At 35.4% G+C, this 27,013-nt stretch overlaps 5 protein-coding genes and 1 pseudogene across 5 annotated transcripts; 3 read left to right on the top strand and 3 right to left on the bottom strand.

Annotated features, from left to right (window-relative positions):
* Positions 1-4,701: 4,701 nt before the first annotated feature.
* Positions 4,702-7,577, top strand: LOC106366110 (cytokinin riboside 5'-monophosphate phosphoribohydrolase LOG4-like). The gene is made up of 7 exons (XM_013805668.3): positions 4,702-5,075; positions 5,467-5,564; positions 5,658-5,688; positions 5,990-6,089; positions 6,924-6,994; positions 7,074-7,217; positions 7,296-7,577. Exons 1-7 carry the CDS (start codon positions 4,950-4,952, stop codon positions 7,374-7,376), a joined length of 651 nt encoding a protein of 216 aa, XP_013661122.2. The 5' UTR covers positions 4,702-4,949; the 3' UTR covers positions 7,377-7,577.
* A 48-nt stretch (positions 7,578-7,625) lies between these two features.
* Positions 7,626-9,315, bottom strand: BNAA09G33740D. Its single transcript, XM_048741109.1, has one exon. The coding sequence runs from the start codon at positions 9,313-9,315 to the stop codon at positions 7,801-7,803; it is 1,515 nt and encodes a 504-aa protein (XP_048597066.1). The 3' UTR covers positions 7,626-7,800.
* Positions 9,316-11,983: 2,668 nt separating this feature from the next.
* LOC106382570 (60S ribosomal protein L12-2-like) lies at positions 11,984-12,680 on the top strand. Its single transcript, XM_013822601.2, has one exon. It carries the CDS (start codon positions 12,058-12,060, stop codon positions 12,556-12,558), a length of 501 nt encoding a protein of 166 aa, XP_013678055.2. The 5' UTR covers positions 11,984-12,057; the 3' UTR covers positions 12,559-12,680.
* Positions 12,681-16,738: 4,058 nt separating this feature from the next.
* Positions 16,739-18,548, top strand: LOC106382572 (aquaporin PIP2-1). The gene is made up of 4 exons (NM_001316255.1): positions 16,739-17,055; positions 17,576-17,871; positions 17,973-18,113; positions 18,225-18,548. Exons 1-4 carry the CDS (start codon positions 16,749-16,751, stop codon positions 18,342-18,344), a joined length of 864 nt encoding a protein of 287 aa, NP_001303184.1. The 5' UTR covers positions 16,739-16,748; the 3' UTR covers positions 18,345-18,548.
* A 121-nt stretch (positions 18,549-18,669) lies between these two features.
* LOC111201819 lies at positions 18,670-24,698 on the bottom strand (annotated as a pseudogene).
* Positions 22,482-23,285, bottom strand: LOC106378915 (glutathione S-transferase T3-like). Its single transcript, XM_048740526.1, has 2 exons — positions 22,875-23,285; positions 22,482-22,805 (listed from the first exon to the last, which is right to left on the bottom strand). Exons 1-2 carry the CDS (start codon positions 23,283-23,285, stop codon positions 22,482-22,484), a joined length of 735 nt encoding a protein of 244 aa, XP_048596483.1.
* Positions 24,699-27,013: the final 2,315 nt, after the last annotated feature.

Here is a 27,013-nt window from a genome sequence, read left to right as displayed (position 1 = left end):
CCAAAAACTAGGTTTGAAGTGAGAAACCCAAGGGGAATGTGGGGGTAATAAAAAAACAAAACAGAAGAGTTAAATGCGCATGCAAGCATGCATACTCAAATACACGTTGGTTTCAAGAAGTAATTATTTGTTTATAGTCTTTAAACGTACAACATATAAACCCAATAGGGCAGAGCTTACACTGAGAGGAGTTCTTGGGATTGCATTTTTTTAATTAATTTAATCAATTCTCACACGCTTAATGCAGACATAAACATATGTCTCATACTAATTCTTTCAATGCTGCTTTGTATAGGGTATAGCTACATGTGGAAAAACATTATACAAAAATATACAAATGGCCATGAGTTAGATATATATCCAAGCAGAGAGATATGGGTAATGCTATAAGGAGCTTTTAAATACTATACAAAACATTATAAGAAGTACAAAAGGTAGGTAAATGTGTAAATAAATAAATAAGTGTATGCTTGTTACTTGTTAAACTTTGTTTTTGATTAACAAAAGAAAATATTACACTTCAAGGCAGTTTCAAGTTTTTAATAACACTATAAGACAGTTATGACTACTGAGGTAGTTTTTGTTAACTAAAAGCATAGGCCTAACTAAAATGGCCCCACAATTTTTGAAAGTAGTCAATTTTCTCTTTCTCACGGAACCAAGTGTTTGAAACCTAAACACAAATTAAAAAAACAAAAAATTATTAAAAAAAATTTCTTCACATTGGCTTGTATTTTTTTTCGACGCCGCAACTCTTCTTTCTCTACGGCTTCTCTTCTTTTTCACCACAACTCTTTCTTCTCTGCCGCAATTCTTCCTTCTCATCATTGATATGTGTTTTGTAATTCATCTCTGTCACCGCCATGACCTAAACTCTCGCCGCCGTAGAAACATCATCTCTTCTCCTTTACTGCAAAGTGAAACAGTGTCTCAACTCATTTTCCTCGTCGTGATTCATCGTCGTTGTGACCCTCCCGCCTCTCTGATGCGTTTTGTAATTGGCAGGAAAAGCTTGAGAGGAACTATGGCTAATTTGGGCATTTTTGCATATTTGGTCCCTAAATTTATTTGTTATTTATTTTGTAACCCTAATACTTTTTAAATGTGAAATTGGTCCTTAATTTCATCCCAAACTTCAGAAACTACATTTTAACCCCTTGTAGTAAAAATACATCTATGCAAATACAATAAAAACAACTAAAAGACACCTAATTAGACTTTCAAATTTGCATTTTTACCCATGTGATATGCAAATAAACAAACAAATACAATAAACGAAATCTAATATGATCATAACTATAAGAAGATACTCAAAATCATTAGAATCATCTGATATCATAACATTGTTACTACTACTACAACAAAGTTGAATCAATATTCATTAATTCTTTTAAGATATCGCAACGTGTACATTGGTATTTAACATGTCCACATGGACTCCTTTTATCAATAAACTATGTACACATCACAGTGTACATTGTCTACCGTGTTCACATAATGTAGTGTCCACATTAAACACAACACGTTAAAAACCATCGTTTTTACTGTCCACATGTACACATATGTAATGTACATCCAACATGTTTAAAACCATCGTTTTTTACTGTCCACAACACGTTAAAAACCATAGTTTTCTACCGTGTTCACATAATGTAGTGTCCACATTAAACACAACACATTTACTAGTATTACAGAACATCGTTTTTTACTGTCCACATGTATACATATGTAATGTACATCCCACCCGTAAAATACAACTACAAGTTTAGCATCATGTACATATGTATGAGATTTCCATGTTGTCCATATGGACACTTACCAAGTACATGTACAAATTTACCAATATTACACCACATCTAAAGATTATTCACTATGTACACATGTACACAGGTTTTCGCTTTTTGCATATGTACACTATTTGGCCATGTCCAAACTTACCAATAGCAGAACACAACTGAATGCAATATATGATAAAATAGTGTACATACTTGTATATTTCTTTATAAGTATTTGTTAATCACGCAAACACCTTTAGATATGTTTACAAATTACTAATATAATAGTGTACATACACATTATTATCCATGTGTACAACCCATTAATGTGTACATATTTTGTTTATTTTCAATTTTTTTAATCAATGGCATTTTAGTAAATATGTCTTCATCTTCCCCAGAATTTTAGGGTTTTCTGCAAAAATTTTATGGCCGCCATTGATTTCTTTCACATAATCTTTCATTCTTTTATGTTTTAACTATAGGTTACACTTCAAGATCGTAGTTTTATCATTTGTAAAATGTTTTTCAAATTCAGATTTCAAAAATAGTGAATTTTTGGTCAAGGGAAATGAGTTAAAAAAACACAGGGGAGATGAATTGAAACACGGCCACCGTGGCGGATTTTGAACATAACAACCACTACGAGCACAAGAGAGATGAATTGAATAGCACGATGTGGAGGAAGAATCCGTTTGTGTTGATTTCACGGCGAAGGAGAAGACGAACTAACAGTTTCGCAATCCAGCTCGACTGAGATTCACCGGCAGTCACCGAGGATGACGAGGAAATAGAGCGAAGAAAACCTGCGACATAGATGACTTGAGATCTAGAGGTCGAAGAGTGAGATGTGAAAAAGAACCTTTTGATTTCAAAATTATTTTTCTATACTCTCGAGAAAGAAAAGAAAAACAATAAAATTTAGAAAATGTAGGACCACTTTAGTTAGATAAAGATGGTCTACTTAAGGATGGTTTAGTTTCTAGTCATAAAAAACTACCTCAGTAGTGATAACTGACCTAGAATGTAATAAAAACTTGGAAACTGACTTATAGTGTAAAATATTCTTAACAAAATGTGTCCGGCGGACCGACTAATCCACGGGTGATAGGCATATTTACCGTACTCCCTTTTTTGTATGTTTAAGTATAAACAAACATATTAAAAATTACTTTTATCAAAAGCACTCAATTATAACAAAAAAGTAAATAAAAATAATTAATCATTGCTCTTTAGAATAAATAAGAAAAAAAAATTAACATTAATTTTTAATATTTTAATCAATTATTTTAATAGTTTTATATAACAAGTTTCAAAACATTATACAAACTAAACTAAAATGTGAAAATATTCTAAAACATCAAACAAAACAAAAACGAAACGGAATGAGTACCTAACAAGATAACAAGAAGGTTGACTGCATAGGGAGGGTGAACGAGACTACATTTTGATAATAAAAAGTAAAAACCATAACTCGATCACTTTGTGTTTCTTATTTCGATCATCAATGACACGTTCATCCATAACCCAAACATCATCATCTCCAGTTATACATATTACATATACGGATAGATTACATTAATTAGTCCGTTAACCGATCTCTTCCTTTACTCATCAGTCATCACTCGTTTGGTCGCACTTTCAGTTAAATATTAGTGTTGAAATAAATTACATTTGGACCCATCTTACATGTCCAGATATATGTTGACAATGAATTATATTTTCGAAAATGGAATTTTTGTTCTGTTTCTTGTAAAAGGAAACTAAAAAGTGAAGTAGCTTTATATCTAAATCAGTTTCTTTAATCACAAGATGTTTTCTTTGTCACTTCCCATTAACTTCTCGCACGACAAATTTAAACATCATTATGAAAGATATAATAATTATGCAAGGAAAATTTCCTTTTCAAGTATGTGGTTTTTAATTGAAATATTCATATATATGTATATATGGTTATCAAATACATTAATGATAAAATAGTTTTAATAACCTGATAAAATGATGCAATGCAACAGTGTTCTAATTTCTAAGATAAGCTGGTTTGGGGAACAAGTGAAAACTTCAAGGAAGTGGTTAGGGCTGGGCAAATAAACCGAACCCGAAAACCCAAACCGAATCCGATCCGATAAAAATGAATCCGAACCGATCCGAACCCGACGTAAATACCGAATGGATCTTGTTTTGTGGTATTTCGGGTTATGGGTATTATCCGAACCGAACCCGAATCTAAATGGATATCCGATAGAACCCGAAACATTCAAAACCTCGAAAAGATCTTGTACCAAACATGATCTCAATTCCTAATATGTATCCAAAATACACTAAGAAATATTGAACATCTAAAATACTTATCTATTACATGAAGGTTGGTGGTTCTATTACATGAAGGTTGATGGTTGAAGATGGCCGTTGAATCTTGAAGTATTTAGATTTAGATTTTGTTTTCGTTAAACAATGTTTCTCATTTCATGAGAACTTGGTATTTATTTTATGCTTTTATTTATTTGGTTTTCTTTTTATAAGTAAATATGTTTACTTTTCGTTTGATTTTGAATGATCACGGTTGATGTTCCTTATTTTTGAATCGATTTTTACTTAAGTTTTAGTTACAAAATAGGTACAAATCATGTATTTTAAAATTGAAGAACAAATTTTACTCATGTTTTGGTTATAAAATAGGTAAAAATCAGGTACTTTTAAACCGAAAAACCGATTGGGACCCGAACCCGAAAGTATATTGGGTTGTACCGGTTCTTTGAAGATTTACTAACTCCGACCCGAACCCGATAAAACCCGAACCGGTCCGGAACCGAACTTTCATATAATCCGAATGGGGCTGATTTTGATAAACCCAAAAAATCGAAACCCGATTGGATAAAACCGAAACCCGTTTGGGACCCCGAATGCCCAGGCCTAGAAGTGGTCCACGCGTGCCAACATGAATTTGTATGTGCGGGTTGTTGCGACGCGCGTGCTTAATTCTCTCACGTGTGAAATTAATTGTCCAAGATTACGTCAAATAACTTAAACCTGATTAAACCAGATTAAATAAGACATGACGAAAAAACGCACTCTTTCTATATAATAACAATCTTCTTTGACACTTGTACGGTGTGTACCTCTCTCTCTCGTTTATGTTAAGAAAGCTTGAGCTCTCACCTCTCATCGTAATCAATGGAGGTCAATACTAAAACAATAATACAAAAGTCGAAGTTTGGAAGAATCTGTGTGTTCTGTGGAAGCAGCCAAGGCAAGAAGAGTAGTTACCAAGATGCTGCTGTCGATCTTGGCAACGAGTTGGTATTTACATACGTTTCTCCATCATTCATTTATTTATTTATTTAGTTTTGACTGTTTATGTTCACCATATGTTGGTGTCTATGTTTTGTTGCGTCCTCTTGTTTTTGCAAATGCAGAGCATTTCCTCTGTTTTCGTTATAAGTATTCTTGATATGTGAAACTTGTGCTTCTTTGACAACTCAAAATATTTTCTTTTTCTTCGTTTTATTATATTCATCTTTTATGATTGGGAACCCACACATATCGCATGGTGAATGTTTGTTTCCTTAAATGATAGCAACAAATAGAGTATCTTCGGTTTTAATTTTCTCTTCTTAGCTCATTTATCAATCTATGTGTGATATAGCAAACAATATGGCTGAGTTTCCACTGTTTTGTTTGCTTGTTACAGGTTTCAAGGAACATTGATCTAGTCTATGGAGGTGGAAGCATAGGTTTGATGGGTTTTGTTTCACAAGCTGTTCATGATGGTGGTCGTCATGTTATTGGGTAATTCTTTATCTAACCACTTAATCAGAGGAATACATACTAACAAGCCTCTCTCTTTTTTTTTTGTCATCTTTGTTGTCATTTTTACCACAGAGTTATTCCCAAGACACTCATGCCTAGAGAGGTATGCTTGCTATAAGCCCTGAGAACAAATATTTGAGTTTTTCTAGTTTGCTTATTGATTCCTCTTTGTTAACTGTTGTTTACAAATCCCTAAACCAAACCCTTTCATATTAAACACTAGTTTTAGATGGTGGAGAGCTTAATAGCTAAGTCTTGTAAGGAAATTTAAAATAAGCCAATTTGATTACTTTGCCATCATTGCTTCTGGTCATAGAACATCCTAAAGCTGCTTTTTTCTTTTTTTCTTTAATTTTATTCAAATTCTGAAGACTAATGGTTAAATGGAATTATCTTTTTGGCAGTTAACCGGTGAAACAGTAGGAGAAGTAAGAGCAGTTGCAGATATGCATCAGAGAAAAGCAGAGATGGCTAGACACTCTGATGCTTTTATTGCCTTACCAGGTTAGTACTTGTTCAAAGTCCAATCAGTTTTTTTAATCTTTGTTTTCTCTCTATAAGTCTCTGTTGCAAGCTCAGTTCTCCAAACAAGTAATGATTATGTAAGATTAATCTTGACAAAGTCTTGTGACAGCCTTGTTTAAGAATCTAATAAGCATCTTTCTAGGCTTTTGTAATTTCTTAATTGGTTAAAGCCAAACCAACTAAAAAGAAGAATAATGCTGATTAAAAAAACACCTAAAAGGGTTTAACTCTTTGACTAGTACTTTCGCCAAAGAGGTGGGAAGAAACATTGGGTTAAACATGTTGTCTTGGTCAGACTCAAGCTGTATAATGTGAAAGCTATTCTTTTATGTTTAAAATATATTGGCTTATTTTGTTATGATTTTGGGTTTTTTATATGGTCAAATTTTTTTAAAAATATAAAGACGCCTTGACCCATCCAGGCATCCACATCTCGCACTGAAAATTAGACCAAACTCTTCTCTTTGCTCTGTTTCTTTGTTATTTGCTTTTTACTGGGGAGGTACTGACTCTATATAGCTTGTGATGTAGTGTTACTGTGACCAAAGTTTTAATTTTTATTACCTGTTTCATATAGAAAGACAAAACCTGAAACAGTCGTAGAGACAAATCATGTTTTGCCGATATAGGAAGGTCTTGTTCTTCAATAAGACCCCCTGCTTTTGTGATCATGTCTATATCTGAATAGAGTCAGAAGACTGTGTCTGCAGAAGCAGCATAACTTTTTTTGAATTGACCATATCATAATAACAAGAATAATAATAATAATAGTGTATATAAATTATAATATTTTTTTTGCTTTTAAAATTACAGGTGGATATGGAACACTTGAAGAACTGTTGGAGGTCATAACATGGGCTCAACTTGGGATACATGACAAACCGGTAAAGACCCATCAACATGATCCCCTTAAAGATACAAACAGAAAGTCATCAAGAGCTGATTGTCATTGTTTCGATGCAGGTGGGTTTGCTTAATGTTGATGGATACTACAACTCCTTGCTCTCTTTCATTGATAAAGCTGTTGAAGAAGGATTCATCAGTCCAAGCGCACGCCAGATTATAATCTCTGCACCTACCGCTAAGGAGCTTGTAAAGAAACTTGAGGTAACTTCTCAACTGGCATTTTGATGCACATCCAAAAGAAAGAAACATATAAACTGTGTTGTTGTTGTCTGTTTGCAGGAATATTCTCCTTGCCATGAAAGTGTTGCATCAAAGCTTTGCTGGGAGATTGAGCGGATTGGCTACTCTTCTGAAGACTGATACTAATCAGAATCTAGATAAAACATATAAACTATAACTATTGAATGTCAGGAGATTTCAAGATAGATCTTACTTAAGGAAGGAAACAGATTTTTAAGATCTTAGAAGCTTTTGAATAGGAGGGTAAACTACAATTTCCACTCATGGAGGAAAGTCTTTTGTGTAAATTACTACTTTTCTTAATGTTAATGTTTCTACTTATTTTCCTAACCAATTGATGTAACACTTTATAAGCAAACAACAAAAAAGAATCAGAATCTGAACTTCATATTAAAAGAGAATCAACTTTCGCTGTCTGTACAACATCTGATTCAACTGAGTTCACACAAACAGCTACACTCTCATGGTTACAAGACTAAGATTCATAATAAGGACTTACTCTTAATCTCTACGCACTAACACAATAAAGCTACATGATTAGAGATTAGATTGATTCATCTTCTTCGTCAGTTCCACCAAGACCATAGCAGAACTCTTCTGAGCTAGATGAGTTCTCAGTCTCTAACCCCTTAAGCTTCTGCATTGCATCTTGAACATCAAAGAAAAGAGCATCTTTAGCTGCTCTCACGTTCGTCTGATTATCCACAGGTCTAACGTTCTCTTTCCCAACCAGCCGTCTATACTCTGCCTTTCTTTTAGCTTCCCTCACATGAAGATGATCAATGTACTTCTCATGCAACGCCTTGTTTTTAACCTGTTTCAGCACTGGAGGGCTAACGAGATTTGCTCGATCTTTACTTGAGCCAGGCCTTATTGGACTTTCAGTGATTCTCGGAAGACTTTTCCCTTTCTCCGTTGGAGTTGAGAGAAAGCTGCTTGTGGCGCCAGGCTCAAGAACTGAGAAGAGATCAAAACCAAGACCTTGATTCATATGATTCTGCTTCTCCACTAGATGCCTGATCGCTTTCTTGGAGAGATTCCCTTTTCGCTGACGTATCTTACTCTTTGTTGGTGAAATGGGTTTCAGTAGTTTGCTTGCAGATAGCGAGAACTGTGGGATTGGCGACAAGTTCGACTTCTTGGCTCTCGACCTAGGCTGAGTTTGACGAGGAGTGATGAGATCTGCGTTGACTCTATCGAAACACTCCTGAGCTGATTTTCCAGGGACCATTTTAGAAACCTTTTTCCAGAAGCTAGGACTTGGCTTCACTGTCAGATAAGCTCCCTCTAAAGCTAACTCAAGCTCATCTGTCCATCCTCTCTCGTTCTTTCTCTTCAACCCTTCTTCCTTCTCTACTCTCTTCCCTTCATCAGCTTTTGGCGCATCGTTCTCCTTTGCAAGTCTCATCCTTTTACCCTCATTAAGACAGGGACTAACTTCTTCTTCTTCTTCATCATCATAACAATCACAATCAATACATATCTGCTTAGTATTTGGACAAGGACGACTTCTACTTGTGTCCCTAGATCTCACCCCTTTTTCTTTCCCTTCACTAAGACAAACACTAACTTGTTGTTCTTCTTCAGAATCTCTAAGTATCGGCTTAGTCTTTGAACGTGGACGGCTTCTACTAGATCTGACACCATCTCCTCCACATGATTTGGTACTACTACAACTACTCAAAACACTGTTACCTGATCGAAGATGATACATAGATCTTCCTCCTCCTCCACTGGAGAATCTAGGAGAGCGTCTCAGAGTAAAAGAGCCAGAGGATGGGGTAGACGCAGGCTTCGCGGAGCTAAAAGGTGGAGACTTTTCTTTGCCGGCGTCGGAAACCCCTCTTTTCGAAACCCTAAGGGACCGCCTCAGAGATCCTGGGGATTTATTGGCTTCTGGTCCGAGTTCACGGCGGATTCTCCTCGGTGGCGGTTCAGAGCCAAAGGTCAGAACTTTCGTGGGTTTTCCTTGACTATGCAGAGAGACAAGCCTCGCGGATCGGCGAAGAACAGATGTGGCGGGTTGCGGCGAGACGACGGGGGATTTCTTTCTCGACATTTTTCAACGGGAGGTGACGGATCTAAAGGAAGTAGCGGAGGAGCGATAGTCGGAGATTCGTACAACCCTAGAACAACGCCTCGTCGAGAGTCAGTAATAAAAGCTTGGGGACGAAGAAACTTTGGTGCTTCAACACCTTAATCTCGCCAACGGAAGTTGATTTTTCTCCCAAATGGTTTCTTGGAGAATCAGAGATTCTTCATCCATCTGTTGTTAGATTGTGCTTTCAAATTTCATTATCGGGAAGTGGTGGCGACTAATGAGTGACACTGTTTTTGATAAATTCAAAGCCACTGATGGAATCCATAGTTTTAAGTAAAGTTACAAAGCCCATACGTAACTGGACTGGACCTATTAAGACCGTCCAACAGAAAACCATAGTTCAGTTTCAATAACTAAGACCATTTCTGATCTATTCATCTTCTAAAATTGAGTAATTTTGAAATAGAATTAAGTTCCACTATATTTCTCTCCAATTTATAGTAAAAACAGTCTAGTAACTAAAAAATGATAAAGTATAATTATTGTACTTTTGAAATAGATTAATCTTGGTTTTACTTTGAATGAATGGAAAATGGAACGAAGTTAAAGACTTTTTTCCAATACAGAATTAGGAGAGAAAATATAACGAACTAAGAATGCCCTATAAAAACGATGAACTGAACTTGTAGGCTACTTTTGACCAAAAAAAAAAAAAAAAAAACTTGTAGGCTACAAATAAGAAACTAATTATTTTATCATCACAAAAAGTATTTTTCATGCAAATGTTGAAACATCTTTATGTGATTATCATGCTTTCACTTACCTAGTTCTTATAAACAAAAACGAAACTCTTGATTATATAAAAGACTAGGGTCGGTCCGTGCTACGCGCGGAATATGTTTTTCGTGTCATATATATAATTATATTATTGAATATTTTCGTTGTGTGCATTTCATGTTAACATTTCAAGAGAAGTGTATAGTAAACGTGGTTTTAAAGAATGTTAGGGTGTGGAAAGATTATGTATATTTAGATTAATTATGTTTGATTTTGATATTTATGTATATATTAATAGGTTGAAACATATAATATGTTATATAGGTTAGATGAGGTTTACATAGCTGTATATTAATAGGTTGAAACATATAAGATGTTTTAAAGGCAATGAATCAAGACACCTTGTAACGTCTCGGAGATGAACCAAAGATCTTTGAAACGACCCTGTAGAAGCTTGATACAAAGATTTTCACGACCATTGGTCTCACTGGACATGATTAATCTCCATTTTTGGTCCACCTCTTGGATTTCACAGATGGAAGAAGACGACTAACCCTATTTTTTATCTGTCTCTCTCTAGAAAGGTTATATCTTTCAATCGGGTTTGGATATTGAATAAGCAAAATAAAATTACAAAAGAGTATAGTCCATTAACGGTGAAAGCCCAAAAAGCAATAAAATGACATAAACAAAACTCTCGCAAGAATGGACACGTGGCATGTTCTAGTAAAATGAATTAGTGACGTGGATCCATGAGGATTGAGAGAGTCTCTACTTTATATTAATAGATAGATGTGTATACTTGCTTATCCCCTTGTTATTAAAGAAAAAATAAAATAAATGAATAACCTTTAAAAGTTAAATTATTTACAAGAGTGTCATTTTGCATAGGTGTCACAATGAGAATCATTCTCAGCCTCATTTGATCTTTACCATTTCATTAGTAGGCTATTTATTAAAATTGCCACTGGACTATCATTTGTTTTAAATTTGACGATGGTTATGTTGTAATGTATCTTGCATATTTAATGTGTAGACTTTCACACTTGATTATCAGCAACATTTCTACTACAATTTCTTAACATTTCATAGCTGTCAACGTCCTCTCCCGGTGGTTAATAACGTAAATTTAATAATCTCATGCCCAAGATGTCATTCAGTCAACTACATCCATTCTAGAATGAACTATGAACTATCAACAACCTTAATTGGGGGGGGGGGTGAATAATCAGAATGGTTTCATTGAGTTATAAACAAATTCAAGCCTTCATAGTTGATATATTGATATATGGTCGTATAGGTGACTGGATCCGTTTAACGGCTTAAATAAGTTATTTTCATATTCACAGCATCTACGATTTTCTTAAAACCAATTATACTCGACATTGATTTGGTTTTGATTTTATCATAGGTAGTTGGAGCTGTTTAATGGTTTCAATTAGTTATTTTCATATTCACAGCATATATGGTTTAATTAAAACAAATTAGACCCGGTTTGCATATTTTTTTTGGTGAAAGACCTTATTTGTATTTGGTTTGAATACATAACAGTTGTCTAATGATTTATACTAAGCTTTTCCATATATCATATATGTATTTAGCCAACTGCATAGATCATGTGAATCAATTTATACAAAATATGCACTCATAGCCATAGATCTCATCCTAATATGACTATTGTTCAACAACACTTCTTAAAGAAATTAAATCCTCCAAACTACATTTGTCAAACTAAAATCCCACAAATAAAAACATTCATCAAATTTGGCCCAGACCAAACTGATTCTAAAAGTCCTTGCTTTTATGAATTTCTTAAAAACCCATTTATACTTGGGCTGGGCCGTTATACGAGAAGGACAAACTCGTAATTCAACAAATAAAAGCCCTAGGTTTCAATCACATTTATTCAGATTCAAAACCCTAAAAATTCCATTTGCCTTCTGCGCCTCACACTCTCTCATCCCCACACCAAAACCAAACACAATGCCGCCCAAGTTGGACCCGAGCGCGATCGTCGACGTCTACGTCCGCGTCACCGGAGGCGAAGTCGGAGCCGCCAGCTCCCTCGCCCCCAAGATCGGTCCCCTCGGTCTCGCCCCGAAGAAGATCGGAGAAGACATCGCCAAGGAAACCGCCAAGGAGTGGAAAGGCCTCCGCGTCACCGTCAAGCTAACGGTCCAGAACCGTCAGGCGAAGGTCACGGTGGTTCCGTCAGCCGCGGCGCTCGTCATCAAGGCGTTGAAGGAGCCGGAGAGGGACCGGAAGAAGGTGAAGAACATCAAGCACAACGGGAACATTTCGTTTGACGATGTGATTGAGATCGCGAGGATCATGAGGCCGAGGTCGATTGCCAAGGAGCTGAGTGGGACCGTGAGGGAGATTCTCGGGACGTGTGTGTCTGTTGGGTGTACTGTTGATGGGAAGGACCCCAAGGATCTTCAGCAGGAGATTCAGGAGGGTGAGATTGACATCCCTGAGAACTAAGGCATCAAAGAAACGAAAGATGTTGTTTTGTCTTATTGTTAGATGCTATCTTGTTTTTAATTACAATGACTCGAGTTTTGGATTATTATTATTATTATTATCTCCGTTTAAGTGGTTTATCATTTTGCGATTTAAAGCTTAGTTGTGATGATTAGAATGTGGGATTGTGATGATGTTCTTTGGTGTTGTGTTCTTAAAGTTGGGAACTTTGATAGAGAAGATGGAAACTTTAGGCTCTTAGATTTAATTTTTAGAATGGTGGTTGTTTGCTGCCTAAGTTATACACTGTTAGGGTTCACTGAATCATCTGTCTCTTCATATGATTCAATTTCTAGAATGGTCGTTGTTTGTTGCCTAAGTTATACACTGTTAGGGTTCATTTCATAATTATCATTACCGATTCTCTTTACCAGATAGTCTCATCCTCCTTGGTCTCAGTCGGATGCTCTGCATCTGTCCCTGCTGCATACTGATATCTTATAACGCTTCCCTCTTCATTCGTAGTCTTGAGTATCATTAGAGTTTATGGAACCTTTTTTAATTATACTGTCACTAAGTGAAGGCGTTTACATGAAGTTTCCCCTCTCATGGACATTGTTTTTTGGATGAATTTACAATGTCTGAAAGATCTCAAATACAATTCAAATTCTGTCTGTTAATTTTTTTTAATCTATTTGTTAGAGCTTTTTATCTGAAATGGCTTTGCTTTTTTTGTTGTGTGAACATGAATCATGGGATGATATATAATCCTGCTATAACAAAATCTAATTCAATTGTATGAAAATAGTACAACTCCAAGGACCAGAATAGGGTTTAGTCCTCGAGAATTCTTAGACGAAACATTAAACCTGAAAAGCATCATACTAATCTAAGCTATAACTGTAGAACGGATCCCTTGAAGACCACCAAAAGGCTCAACTGGCCTTTGTTCTCTCATTTGTTCAATCATACAATAAATCTTTGCTCGTTCTCAAACTGTTGAGAACTTTTTGAAGCTTGTAGAAGATAATCATCTTGATTAGCTAGCGTTTTCTCTGTAGCTAGAGGATTTTTTTCACTTTTTTTTACTAATTGTTAAATTCTACGACATAATAATAATATACGTAACAATAATATACTTGCGTCGATTTTTTTTTTTGTCAAAGGAACACACGACTACAAAGTTGTTTATTTTTCATGCAAACAACTTGGTATTGGAGAGGTCTTTTCCTTAAGGTGAGGCTGTTTCCACTATCCACCAATCTTTTGTATTTGAAGTATAAATAAAACTCCTTGCTGTGCTTTTAATATGTCATGTTCTGAATTCTGATTATAATGCCATTCCTGAAAAGAAGGAAATTCAAATAAGAAATAAAGAAGAAGTAGGACAAGATGTGACTTTTGTCACGTTATAGTACGTATCTTAACCAAAAACATTGTAGGTGAGAGATCACTGTATCCAAAGAAAGGCACGTTTTTGAACTTGACAGGCCGCAAAATATGACCTTTGAGAACCTATCAACAAATCAAACGTTTGGAAACTATATTCGTTGACGAAAAGAGTAATTGTAGATTTGTAGTACATAGTTCGTATATACCTTATCTTTAGATCATGCAGTAAAGATCGTAAATCTATTATGTTAATACGAACAGTTAAACACATTAGCATTTTAAAGTTCATCAGCCATACTTCAAATCTTAAATTTAGTTTATATATGAACAAAGAATGTAAAGCTGTGGATTTTAATAGAACCAGAGTATCAAAACTAATCTCTCTCCAGTTTTTAATACTAATGATTTGGTGGTTTATCAATGATCAATGATCAGTGATGACTTTTTAAAAGGAATTTTTTACTGATATATCATGAACACTCGGACATTACAATATAAATATGAACTATATCATGTAACTCTTTTTTTTTTTTTTTTTTTTTTTGCTAAAAAATATATCATGTAACTCGAAATGGCTATTATTTGTATGCAGAGTAGATTATTAATTTTGAGACAGATAAATCGAGATATGTTTTGTCGATCTTGTTATACATACAGCTGTACTATATTCTGGCATAGCATCATTTGAGTGAGTAAAGGATAAAAATTAAAATTTAAAACATTTTATATACGTCGATTTATTTATAGAACATATAGTAAGGTCTATGCTGGTTTTCTGTGAATAGAAAGTGTAAATATATAAGTTGATAAATAAACAGAAAAATGTGCAAGTATACTAGTATAGTAATACATTTTTACTTGTCCAAGATACTTTTATAATATAATAAGACATATATTTCTTTTGAGCCACTCAATTTTTTTCTCTTGGGTTCAGTCTTTTACTGCTCATATTATAAATTTATATCCACACCAAACTATAGACTTTCACATTTTCATGATTTTAAGCAAACACGAAAAATAATACTAACGTGGAATACTCGTCTAACAATAGCCGACCAACGTAACTATAACGATAAGACGTCGAAACGTGTCAAAATAATAACCATGAAACTACATATTCTGTCTTTGTATTTTCGTCACTTCTATTCATTTATATATTTATTTATTTTCATTCAGTTTTCGTTTTCAGTCTGTTGTCAGCAATTCTCAATTTCGCAAAGAGGTTGGAATTATTGATGAAGAGAATGATTGGTGGGTTATCTCATAACGTGGCAATATGTAAGTGGTTGAGCAAACAGACGGCTATGCTGAGTTGGACTTCATCCGAATGGACGGTGATGATAAGTTTGTCGGAGCTCGCGACGGGTCGGTTTCCGGCGTGCCACCCCTTCACGTGTCACCTTTTAACAAAATCACATGGTTTTGACATCAGTGGAATCTGGACCCCTCTAGTTTCTTTACACCCTGGTTTTAGTGTGTAATGGATTCGTTGAGGCTTTTGTATATGTGGCTAGTTTATTCTCCATGACACCTCGATAATTGATACTGTATTTGTATCCTATAATAGTTCAAGGTTTTACCTAATATACTTGTTTCATCAGGTTTAGTTAGTAATAATGTGATTATACCTGATACATCTCAATTATTCACAATTCGTAATCATAAACAAATTCAAGTTGTAATTGTGATGTTGCTGAACTTAAATCTTACCTGACTTTTAACATGCATCATAGACATTAAACACTTAATCATGATTCGTTGCAATTAAACCAAAGAAAGTTCTAGAATTTTATTACATGTTTTACTTTGACAAGAATGAAATGCTAGATGTCGATGCAAATTCAATAGTTTTTAAATGCATTGGTGCAGAAAAGTTGCGGCTTTTTAAAATGTGAAATAATGGCAGATTATGGTATTGAAAGACAAAAAGAAGAGATCATATCATAGACAAAAAGAAGAGAGCATATCATATACAAAAAAGAGCACCATATAGTATACTATTGGAGTCGGTCGAAATGAAAATGACATTTGGGTGATGGGGCGGCGAGGCTAAGTTAAAGTAAACATAAACCTCCATTATCTACCAGAAAATATAGAAAAGTTCAAATTTAAATGAATCAAAATTACTAAAATACTTCAAAAGTTGTGGTTCTAATAGCACTCCACCATCACCACTGATTGGCACTATTATAGTATACTACTATGATAGATAGAACTCTACCTTTAACAAATATTTACGAGTGGATATAAAGTTCTTGTCTTATGAGATCATATATAAACCAACTAATCGCATACTATAATTTATTATTTATATATGCATGTTCAGTAGATTTGGATCAACATTTTCTTGTCTCAGACTTGGTTCAAAGTATTGTAATTTTCTATAACGTAAAACTTGATTATTTCCGGTTCTTAAGTTCGTTGGCTAGTCTAGATAATTGATGATTGGAAAACTGGAGCTACGGTTCTTTACTTTACGTATTAGTTATAACTATTATCAAGCAATTATTAATCATAATTCTTTTTTTCATGACAACTAGCTTATAATTATTTTGTGAAAGTTAGTACGGTAATAATTTCATAATCACTCATACATTTCTATATTCATTTGTTTGCTTAGGGAACATAGAATTTTATTCCATAACAAGACCTTTAAGACATACAATAACGTATATAATTTTATAATATTTTAAATATACATGCAAAATAACAAGAGGAGCTCTTACTATAAAACCAGAGCACATGTTCCTCTCACTAACCACACAACAGAGAAGTAATAAAAACCATTTGTGGAAAGAAAGAAAACAAAGAAACTAGTTATGGCGAAGGACGTGGAAGCCGTTTCCGGAGAAGGGTTTCAGACAAGAGACTATCAAGATCCACCGCCAGCGCCTCTGTTTGACCCGGCGGAGCTGACCAAGTGGTCTTTCTACAGAGCAGTCATCGCTGAGTTCGTAGCTACTCTCCTCTTCCTGTACATCACCGTTTTGACAGTCATCGGTTACAAGATTCAGACCGATAGTACTGCCGGCGGCGTTGACTGCGGTGGAGTTGGTATCCTAGGTATCGCTTGGGCTTTTGGTGGCATGATCTTCATCCTTGTCTACTGCACCGCCGGTATCTCTGGTATGAATCTTCTTGAGTCTTGACTTTAGCTTGGTTTAGAATCATGTGGTTAAGTTTTTCTTTAGAAGAAAAGTTGATAAGTAAAAATGAAATCACTAAATCGATTTTGTCGGTTAACTGGTAACCATAAATCCATCACAGAGACATTATGAAATGAATTTGAAAAAAGCAAATATGAATAAAATAGTAGAAACGAAAAAGAATAGTGTTATTATTTCCTAAATTTAATGTAGAACAATTTTTTGTATAGTGTTCGATAAAGAAAAATTAAAACATTATTTTTAATAAATAATGTATTTTTTAATGTTTTTATTTATTTTTTAGTAACCATTCAAAGCCGAAGTGTTAGGTTACATGAACAGAAAACGAGTTGTAGAAACATTTATTAAGGGTCGTGAAAGTTTAGCTTATCTGAGTTAATACCCTAAACCGGAGCATACCAATCAAGATTGAAACCGGTTAGTTGATTACATAGCGTGTCTTTAACTGTCAACTGATAACATATTGTTTGTTTCCTTAGGTGGTCACATTAACCCGGCAGTGACATTCGGGCTACTCTTGGCACGTAAAGTGTCGTTGGTTAGAGCCATATTGTACATGGTAGCTCAGTGTTTGGGTGCGATATGTGGAGTTGGGTTCGTCAAAGCCTTCCAAAGCTCTTACTACGTCCGTTACGGCGGTGGAGCCAACTCTCTAGCCGATGGTTACAGCACAGGAACCGGACTAGCCGCAGAGATCATTGGTACTTTCGTTCTTGTCTACACCGTCTTCTCCGCCACTGACCCTAAACGTAGTGCCAGAGACTCCCACGTCCCAGTAAGCCTTTAAAAACATAGTTTGTTTATAAAAAAAGCAAGTGTTATAAACTGATATGTCCAATCCTATACTAATACTTAATAAAAAAATGAAATGAAAAGGTGTTGGCGCCACTTCCCATTGGATTTGCGGTGTTCATGGTGCACTTGGCTACCATTCCCATCACTGGAACTGGAATCAACCCGGCAAGGAGTTTCGGAGCAGCCGTTATCTTCAACGAGAGCAAGCCATGGGATGACCACGTATGACCTTTTGTCCCCATTCTATTTAACTAATTATGTTAGGATATAATAGTTAATCATTTTAACTAACTAGCTTTGGTTATTTGATGATGACTAAATAAAATGCAACAGTGGATATTTTGGGTGGGACCATTCGTTGGAGCTGCGATAGCTGCATTCTACCACCAGTTCGTTTTGAGGGCTTCAGGTTCCAAGTCTCTCGGATCTTTCAGAAGTGCTGCCAACGTTTAAATACTCTCTCATTTCCACCAATCAGATTCTGAAATAATAAAGATGATAATCTTTTACTCTATGTACAAATTATCCAAATCAGTTTCAGTTTGTTATCTTATTTGTGTGTATTCCACTTGCTCTTTAGTGTGTTTTCGTTGAGTGCAATTGTTCTTATTTTACGCCAATGCCAAGTTTATGAAGTGACTAGAATTGAAAATCAAAGAGGTTATGGTTTGAGTTTGGTTTTTTCATAAGTTAACAGAGTACTATTTATAGTAAGTAATACCATTAGGCGACTTGGTACTGTTATTAGTTGAATAAACGGAGCACTAAAACTAGTAAAAACACACAAACATAGCAACTTCATTGAAAAGAACATACACAAAGGTGGTTCATAGTGACAACTGCTTATTTTAGGTAGAACCGAACAAAGATTTTATCAAACATAGAAAAACAAAATAACTTATCAAACAACATAGTTTTAGTTTTTAAGCTTCTTTAGTCTTCCCACCACTGATGAACAAAGACGCCGCTGTTTCTTAGACTCCTTATGATACTGGTGCAGTCTCTGTACCCTTTGCAGTTTAAAAACAGTTCATCAACTGAGCAGATCGCACCGCTCTTTATCAACTCAGAGAGAAACTTCAGTTCAGCGTCACTTGTGTTCATCTTCAGAACCACAAAATCAGCAAAGCTTGCTGTTTCCTTGAACCATTCTAGAAAATCAAAACTATCATCTTCCACAAAAGGTTCTTCTTGATCTCTAGCTACTCTCTCCTTTGTTGATGCTAGTCCCGGGTGATAGATGAAGGTTACACCAGGACTTTTGACGTAAGAAGTCAAGACCGATGTGTTGTGATGCACAAAATAGCTATTAAAAGCTGTCTTCTCGATTGGATACGAAGGGAAGAACCAGCTCGATCTAGTTGTTAGATGATCCGCTGCTCCTATATCAATATAAACCAGCCTCTTCTTAGAAGAGAGATCAATGAACTCAGGCAAGTAATGAATATCAGAATGCTTCTTCTCCTCGAGAAGAGGCTCTAATAATCCAATGTATGGACGGTTGTTGAGTACGGATGATGAGCAATTCAAACGGAAACTACCTTCACCGTTTCTCCTGAAGACAACCAAAACATGTTCACCAAAGGAAGCAACATGAACAACACTCGACTTCTTCAGCAGTGAAGAAACAGGAGACACTGAGTCAGACCCCACAAGCATAGCTCCGGTTCCACTTGGTTTAAGTAAACGCTCCATCTCATTAACAAGAGGCACAGGGACAGAAACTATCTCGAGATCAATAGAGAAGACAGAATCCAAAGGAAGCGTCTTCATACTTTACCTCACTTACAAACTTCCTGTGCTTGAAAGCGAGAACCTTTGGTGACACGTAAGCCACACGAGCATCAGAGATCCCTTATAACTTCAACGCAAGAAGAGCTGAAACCGATCTTGTCCCAAAACAGAGAGCTTTAACATCGTTACTCAGCAAGTTTAAACCTTTAAGCTCTTTAACGACTTGAGTAGTTAACTTAATATTGTTGTCCTTGCATCTCTCCGATTCAAGATAGTTCCAAACCGGTTTGAGGAACCTGGTGGATAGCAGCAACCCGTTGCCTGAGACGAGGAACGGACCTAGAAACGCGAAGTTCACAGCGCACTCGTCGACCTTACACGGGTGAGTCTCTCCTCCGTTGAGGCTTCGCAGTAGAGATACAACGGAGAAAGCGAAGACGATCACGAGGGCGCGACGGAGAGAGGGTTTAGGGGTGAGTTTGAGCTTGAGATCTTCATCAACGCCCATGGCGTAAAGTTATGAACTTTGAGGAGCGGAAGTTGAAAAAGATCGGAATGGAATTGAATTTGATTAAAGAAGGAAACTTTTTAGCGAGTGCAAAACCTGGAGGAGGTATGGTTTCCACCCACGAGGAGAACTGTTATTGTTTTGTAAACCTAACCACACCCTTCTCCGCTCGCGTCTCTGCATCTGATCCATTGAAGTTCCTTTTCAGATTTGGACTACATAGTACGATGAACTCTCTTTCTCAGGGAAGATGATGATGATGATGATGATGGTGTGTTTTTCTAAAGTCTGGGGAATGTGGAGAAGAGAAGTGGAGATAGAACAAGGCACGACGAGAGATCTGTTTGATTCGAAAGCACAAGTGAAGTAAGAGCAACTCCAATGGTGATATCACCATTAGAATCCTTAGCATTAAAATAATATATATATATATTTTTTTTAAATAGTTAAGGACTCTAAGCATTAATGTAGGTCCAATGGTGTTAGCCGAAATAGAATCCTTAGAATTTTTTTTTTTTTTGAATCTTTAAAATATTTTAAATTTATTTAATATAAAATAAAATTTTTCATTTATTGAAATACTAAATGTAAAGATACAATAATTAAACATCTTCATCATTACCAAACTTGTTCCAAATATTTTGAATCAAATCATATTTCAATTGTGCATGTATGTGCGGGTCACAAACACGTCGCCGTATGTCAAGCATAGTACGGAGATTTGAAGCCGCGGGAGAAAATGACATATCCACCTGTGAACTTCTACTCGAGGCTCCTTCTTCAAACTCTGATGTATCATACTGAGTATATCCATTGCGTTCATTTTCTACTATCATATTGTGTAATATGATACATGTTCGCATTACCATCCCTATTTGTGTCTTATCCCACAAAATAGCCGGATTTTTCACTATTGCAAATCGAGCTTGCAATACTCCGAAGGCACGCTCCACATCTTTTCTGGTTGATTCCTGAACTTTTGCAAATAACTCGGCTTCAGGCCCTTGAGGGTTTGATATAGATTGGATAAATGTTGCCCATTTTGGATATATGCCATCTGTGAGGTAGTATGCCAAATCGTACTGGTGTCCGTTGACCTCATATTGTACCCTTGGAGCTCGACCTTGTAAAATATCATCAAAAACAGGAGACCGATCGAGAACGTTAATATCGTTTAATGTACCTGGAGGACCAAAAAAAGCATGCCATATCCAAAGATCTTGTGAAGCTACGGCCTCCAAGACAATTGTTGGCTTTCCTGATCCACGTGTGTACTGTCCTTTCCAGGCAGTTGGGCAATTTTTCCACTCCCAATGCATGCAGTCGATGCTTCCTACCATTCCCGGAAAGCCACGAATCTCTCCAATATCGAGTAGTCGTTGGAGATCCTCTGGAGTGGGCCTCCGTAGATACTCATCTCCAAATAAAGATATTACGCCTTCTGTGAAATTGCTTAAACATGAAAGTGCTGTGCTTTCTCCAAGTCGGAGATATTCGTCAACGGCGTCAGCAGCACAGCCATAAGCAAGCATGCGAATTGCCGCCGTACACTTTTGTAGTGGAGATAGACCTAACCTCCCTGTAGCATCTCTTCGTAACTAGAAAAAAACATATAAATAATATTGGTGAAGTAAAATGGAAAAACTGACACAAACTAGAAAAAAAAAATTAAATTCCTTTTTTTGTATATGCCTTATTAAATGGAAAAACCGACCAAGTGATTATCTAGTTCTTAGATGAACATAAATTGGAGCTTAGATAAATTGGAGCTTAGATGAATGTGATGATTAAATGGAGTTAGAATATAAATTGGAGTTAGAATATAAATTGGAGTTCTTTAACGTGATGATCAAGTTCATTAACGTGATGATCAAGTTCATTAAAGTGATGATCAAGTTCATTAACGTGATGCTATAAGAAAACGACCAAGTGATGCTATAAAAAAACAAGTGATGCGATAAAAAAACACGATAGAGAAGAAGAGCAGAGAGCTATGATTTTATACGGAAAACAACATCTACTTCAAGAAACAGAGAGCTTACAAAAGTAGATGATCAAGTGCAAAGACAACAAACTGAAAGCAGAGAGATACAAGTTTTTTGAGAAGAAGAGTAGTAGAGTTATTACAAAGCCGAGATAACAGAGTTATAAAGCCAAGGGTTACAAACAACCCGTGACTTGGTTCACATGAAAAGAGTCGCAGAAACAAACAAAACACACAGCAGCTTTCCAGACAACCCGTGACTTCGCTCACATGGGCTTGTTCTTCACCTGAAACACGTAAAATGAGATTCGTAAGCATGAGTAAAAGGACAAGTAAACAACAGTAAGTAAGCGTTAACAAACCATCACAACATCTGAGACATTAATTTCATTTTCAAAGCTATTTCCATCTCAGTCAGTGGGTCGGTTTTAGCAAACAAGCTTGCAAGCAAACTCTGATCTGAGATTTGCTTTTTGGTCTCCATCAAATCTTTAAGTTGTCCTAATTCTTCTTCTTTTCCTAATTTCTTCCTCTTACCAGCAGCCTTAGCTGCCTTCACTCCTATGGGTCTCTCTTGTGGCTCTGTCACTGACCCTCCCGCATCTGAAGCACCTGTTTTGCGCTTGTCTTTCCCATTGTCCTTCCCGAGAGAGGTGGAGCACCATTTGACATCATGCCTAAGCTCTCTCTAGGCATGTTCCAAGTTGAACTTAAAGCCCTTGTCATTGAAGAAGATCTCCAATGCAGCCTTCATCACATCGTTGTCATTTTGCCCGCTTCTCTGCTCCCTCTGTGCCATCTCGTAGCTACCACAAAACTTACACACCACATCGTTGATCCTGGCCCATCGTTGCTTCACTTGCCCAAGTTCGCGGGGGATTGTACCAACCAGTAAAGGGCTGGAGTTGTAGTTGTCTAGTATCCTCTTCCAGAACGCAAGGCCTTTCTGTTCGTTACTAACTATTGGGTCTTTGCTCGTGTTGAGCCAAGCACCAATGAGGACTATATCCTCCTTTGGTGTCCATTTTCTCCTCTCTTTGACCGTAGCCTCATCGGAACATTGGCTGGCTACCCCTTCGCTGCTAACGAACGGAGGTTCCGATGAGTCAAGGTCAATAACCCCTTGGCTCGCTAAAAGGTTAATAAAACTTGTGGAGGAGTTTGCCATTTAGGAAGTAGACTATGTTTTACTGGACTCTAAGCAAAGGGGGTGGCTCTAAATAAGTAGTTAGCAAAGACTATGTTCTACATAAATGAATTTACTTCTAGTAGGAAAGTGTCTTCTCATTACAGGTAAAGACGCCTAAATGCAGTTAGGCACAATTAAAGACGGGTTTACTTTTCATTTATAACTTTCGAAATCACAACAACAAGTTATACTAGTTTGAACTCTAAAGTTGAACTATAAAGTTTCAACTATAAAGTTCAACAATAAAGTTTGAAAAACTATCTACCTAGAGTTTTAAAAACTATCTAGCTAAACTATCTAGCTAAAGTTACGCAAATACGTTTACAGACTAACCTTCGAATGGCTGCTCTCAAGTTCATTCAGACGCAAATGCATCATCTTCACCTGCTCCTGAACATATATCAGACAAACCAATCTTTTTGTTACACAGGTTGCGTTACAAACAGGCACAAACATGTTACAATTTATATTTCCACTCACCTTAAGCGCCTTGCATTCTCTCTTCAACTTTTCCTGCTCGTTGAATATTTTTTTGAACCTCTCAACCTCTTGTTGCATACCCGTAACCCATGGTTGCCTGAAATGCATCCCGTCATTCTGCCAAAACATAATTACCATTATCAAACTGCACATTCATTTCAAAGAAGAAGAGATTTAGTAAGAGAGAAAACTTAATACCTCGAACTCACAGCAGATGAAGTATCTCTTCCCAGGGAGGTAGTCATATGTGTCGTCTTCATCAACGACTTCCTTCGTCAGTGATCCACAGGGGCAGAATTGAGGAATACCTTGTTGCGCATCTGAAACGGCATGAAGCATGTTGTAGTAATCTTTGCGGGCTTTCATATCTCTTAATTCTTCCTCCATTTCAACACCTGCAACAACAAAAACTAATCGATTTAGAAACTAAACCCAAGACTTAAATCGATAAAGAACTCAATCCACTCCTTAATAACTCAATCCCGACCCTTAATAACGACGAAAACAACAACTAACTGACGCGCGGTGAACAAATCTTGAAGAAAACCCTAATTCGAAAAATTCCCAACTCGATTTGAGAACCGAAATCAATTAAAACCCCTCGATAGAACCCTAATACCAGATGAATCAACATGCAACAACTCCAAATGCCAAAAAAAAACCGTGAAACCTCCGATTTACCTTCACCCTTCTCCAGTCGCCGAATCGCCTTTGATATCGCGAGAGCGCTTTTTTTTTTCGTGATCGAGAAACCAAATGATTCTTTTTTCCCCCACGCGAAACACACCCCTTCCGCTAGCCTATCACGTGATGCCACGCACTTAAGGATTAATCTTTAAACCTCCTTCCCTAAGGACTCTTTCTTACCTAAAGTTAAAATATAACGATTATTATATTAGATTTTGCCTAAGAATTCGCGCTAAGATAACCCCATTTCGACCGTTGCGGATGGTCTAATAAAGTGACAACTGCCAAAGTAACGCCGGCATGCCACGTGGTTAGCTGTGAGTGAAGCCTTTCATGTGTGATAAACCAGTTTGATCCGGGTCGATCAAATTAAAGACCCGTCCCTTCATTGAAGCTGCTAAAGCACATGTCTAATATGTGTTTTGATCAAAGTGGCTTGATTGTACTCTGTTTTGATTTACTATTTTTTTGTTTATATTATTTTCTGTTCACCTTAAATCATGTAACCAGCTAGTTTTTACTTTTCATTCTCTTTTTTTTACTCTATTTTCTATTTGATTTTAGTTTGATAATGATTTTTCAACCTATGTGATTTTAATTATTAGATTATAAAAATAAACTTAAAATAAGTTAAGTCAACATTTCTTTAAAATTTAGAAACCAAATATATTTACATATAATAAATTTACAAATATTAGGTAAATCAAATTTTTAGTAATGATTCATATATTTATTTATGGGCAGTTGTCAAAAATAGCATTTTTTAAAGTTTATGTCTCAAAAAGGGCACTAGAAGGAGAAAGTCACAAAAATGATATTTATTAAAGGGTAAAATATCTCTAATATCCTTGGTTTAAAATTAAATAAACAAACAAAAATAAATAAAAAATAAATAAAATAAAAATAAATAAAATGAAAAAAAGAATTTTTTTTTTATAGTTTCAGATTATATGTTTTCAAATTCGAAATTTTTATAATTTTTTTTGAAACTTTTTTTTTATTTTTTTTTCAAATTTTCTTTTTATAATTTAAAAATATTTTTTGAAACTGTTTTTTTAAATTTTATTTTTTATTTTAGTATTTATTTTTATAAAATTTTAAACCCTAATTCCAAAACCCCACCCTTTAACTCTAAACCCTAAGGTTTGGATTAAATAACCCAAGGGGTATAAGTGTATATTTACCTCTTTAATGAAACCTATTTTTGTGACTTTGAACCTTGAGTGCTACTTTTGGAACAAAAACTTGGTTTGGTGCTATCCTAGTCTTTTTCTCTTTATTTATTTTCAAAATTTCAACTATTAATAAAAAATTATAATATATATACTATTTAAATTTTGAATATAGTACCATATTTTAAAAAATATTCTATAAGCCACTAATATTAGAGATGACACATGATCAAACCAATCTATACAGTTTCACATATAATAATTAGAGCTTGACCTGCACGTCCGTGTGGATTTGGTTTTTACCTTTTTATAGTTTTTAGTGACATTTTTAAATATATAGGTTATTTATATATTTTTAGGTTCCTACAAACTAATCCGGTTCCGGAAGAATCAACTTAAACTTTATCCGAAAATTTATTATACCCAAACATAGTTTAATTTTAAATCCAAAAATCTGATATCCATAAAAACTGATATGTATGTGAATGTATATTTGAATGCCCATGTCTAGCTGATTATGTAAGCAAATAAAAATAATGTTTAACCGCTTTGAATTCTTGTCACTAATAGAGTAATTTTATTTAAACACGTGAAATTAGTATGGTTAATACGTAAAATAAATGACATTAAATTATTATGGTAAATACAATCAATGAAATAATTCAGAAAAATAAAAAATGAATGTGAAAAGTATAATAAAATACTTAAATGAAAATAATAAATGAAATGGTTAGATTATTAAAAAATGAAAATCTGTTGAAATCCACTTAGGTAAATATTATTTTTACTTCATTTTCATTTCAATAGAATAGATATAATGCAATTTATCCCTAGAAAGTACTCATTAAAGAAGTATGGCTTATGACTTGGCGAGTGAATCCGATCCACCGACGCTTGACAATATCACGATTCCAATTTTCTATCAGTTGGAGTATTCATTATAATTTATACTTTAATAACATTTATTGTTGCTTGCAATAGTTGTTTTTGTTCCAGCTGTGTTGAATCTTGACTTCTTGATTGGTACCTAGACATCAAAAGCTTAGACTAAAATTAGAGAGATAACAAGAAAAAGTCAAAACCATAAAGGTGTATTAATAAATTAATTCTCGAGTGTGTCCTTTCAGGATTCTTCTGCTTTTACGGGCTTATACAAGGAAGACCCATTTTAGCCACACATGTGAAGAGAATAAGATTATCAAACACCTTACACATCTTCAAGTATACGTAGCTACTGACACTTGGAGAGTTGAGACTGAGATCCAACAAAATATTAGATGATGATGTCTTATGATAATTATCAAATAAATACTATGATCATTTGTTGTCACGTCGTATGAAAAAGTATGGTCAAGATAGGAGTGTGAT

Source organism: Brassica napus, chromosome A9 (genome assembly GCF_020379485.1).
Source record: "Brassica napus cultivar Da-Ae chromosome A9, Da-Ae, whole genome shotgun sequence".
Classification (NCBI taxonomy): domain Eukaryota; kingdom Viridiplantae; phylum Streptophyta; class Magnoliopsida; order Brassicales; family Brassicaceae; genus Brassica; species Brassica napus.
This window is presented reverse-complemented; position numbering and strand designations above follow the sequence as displayed.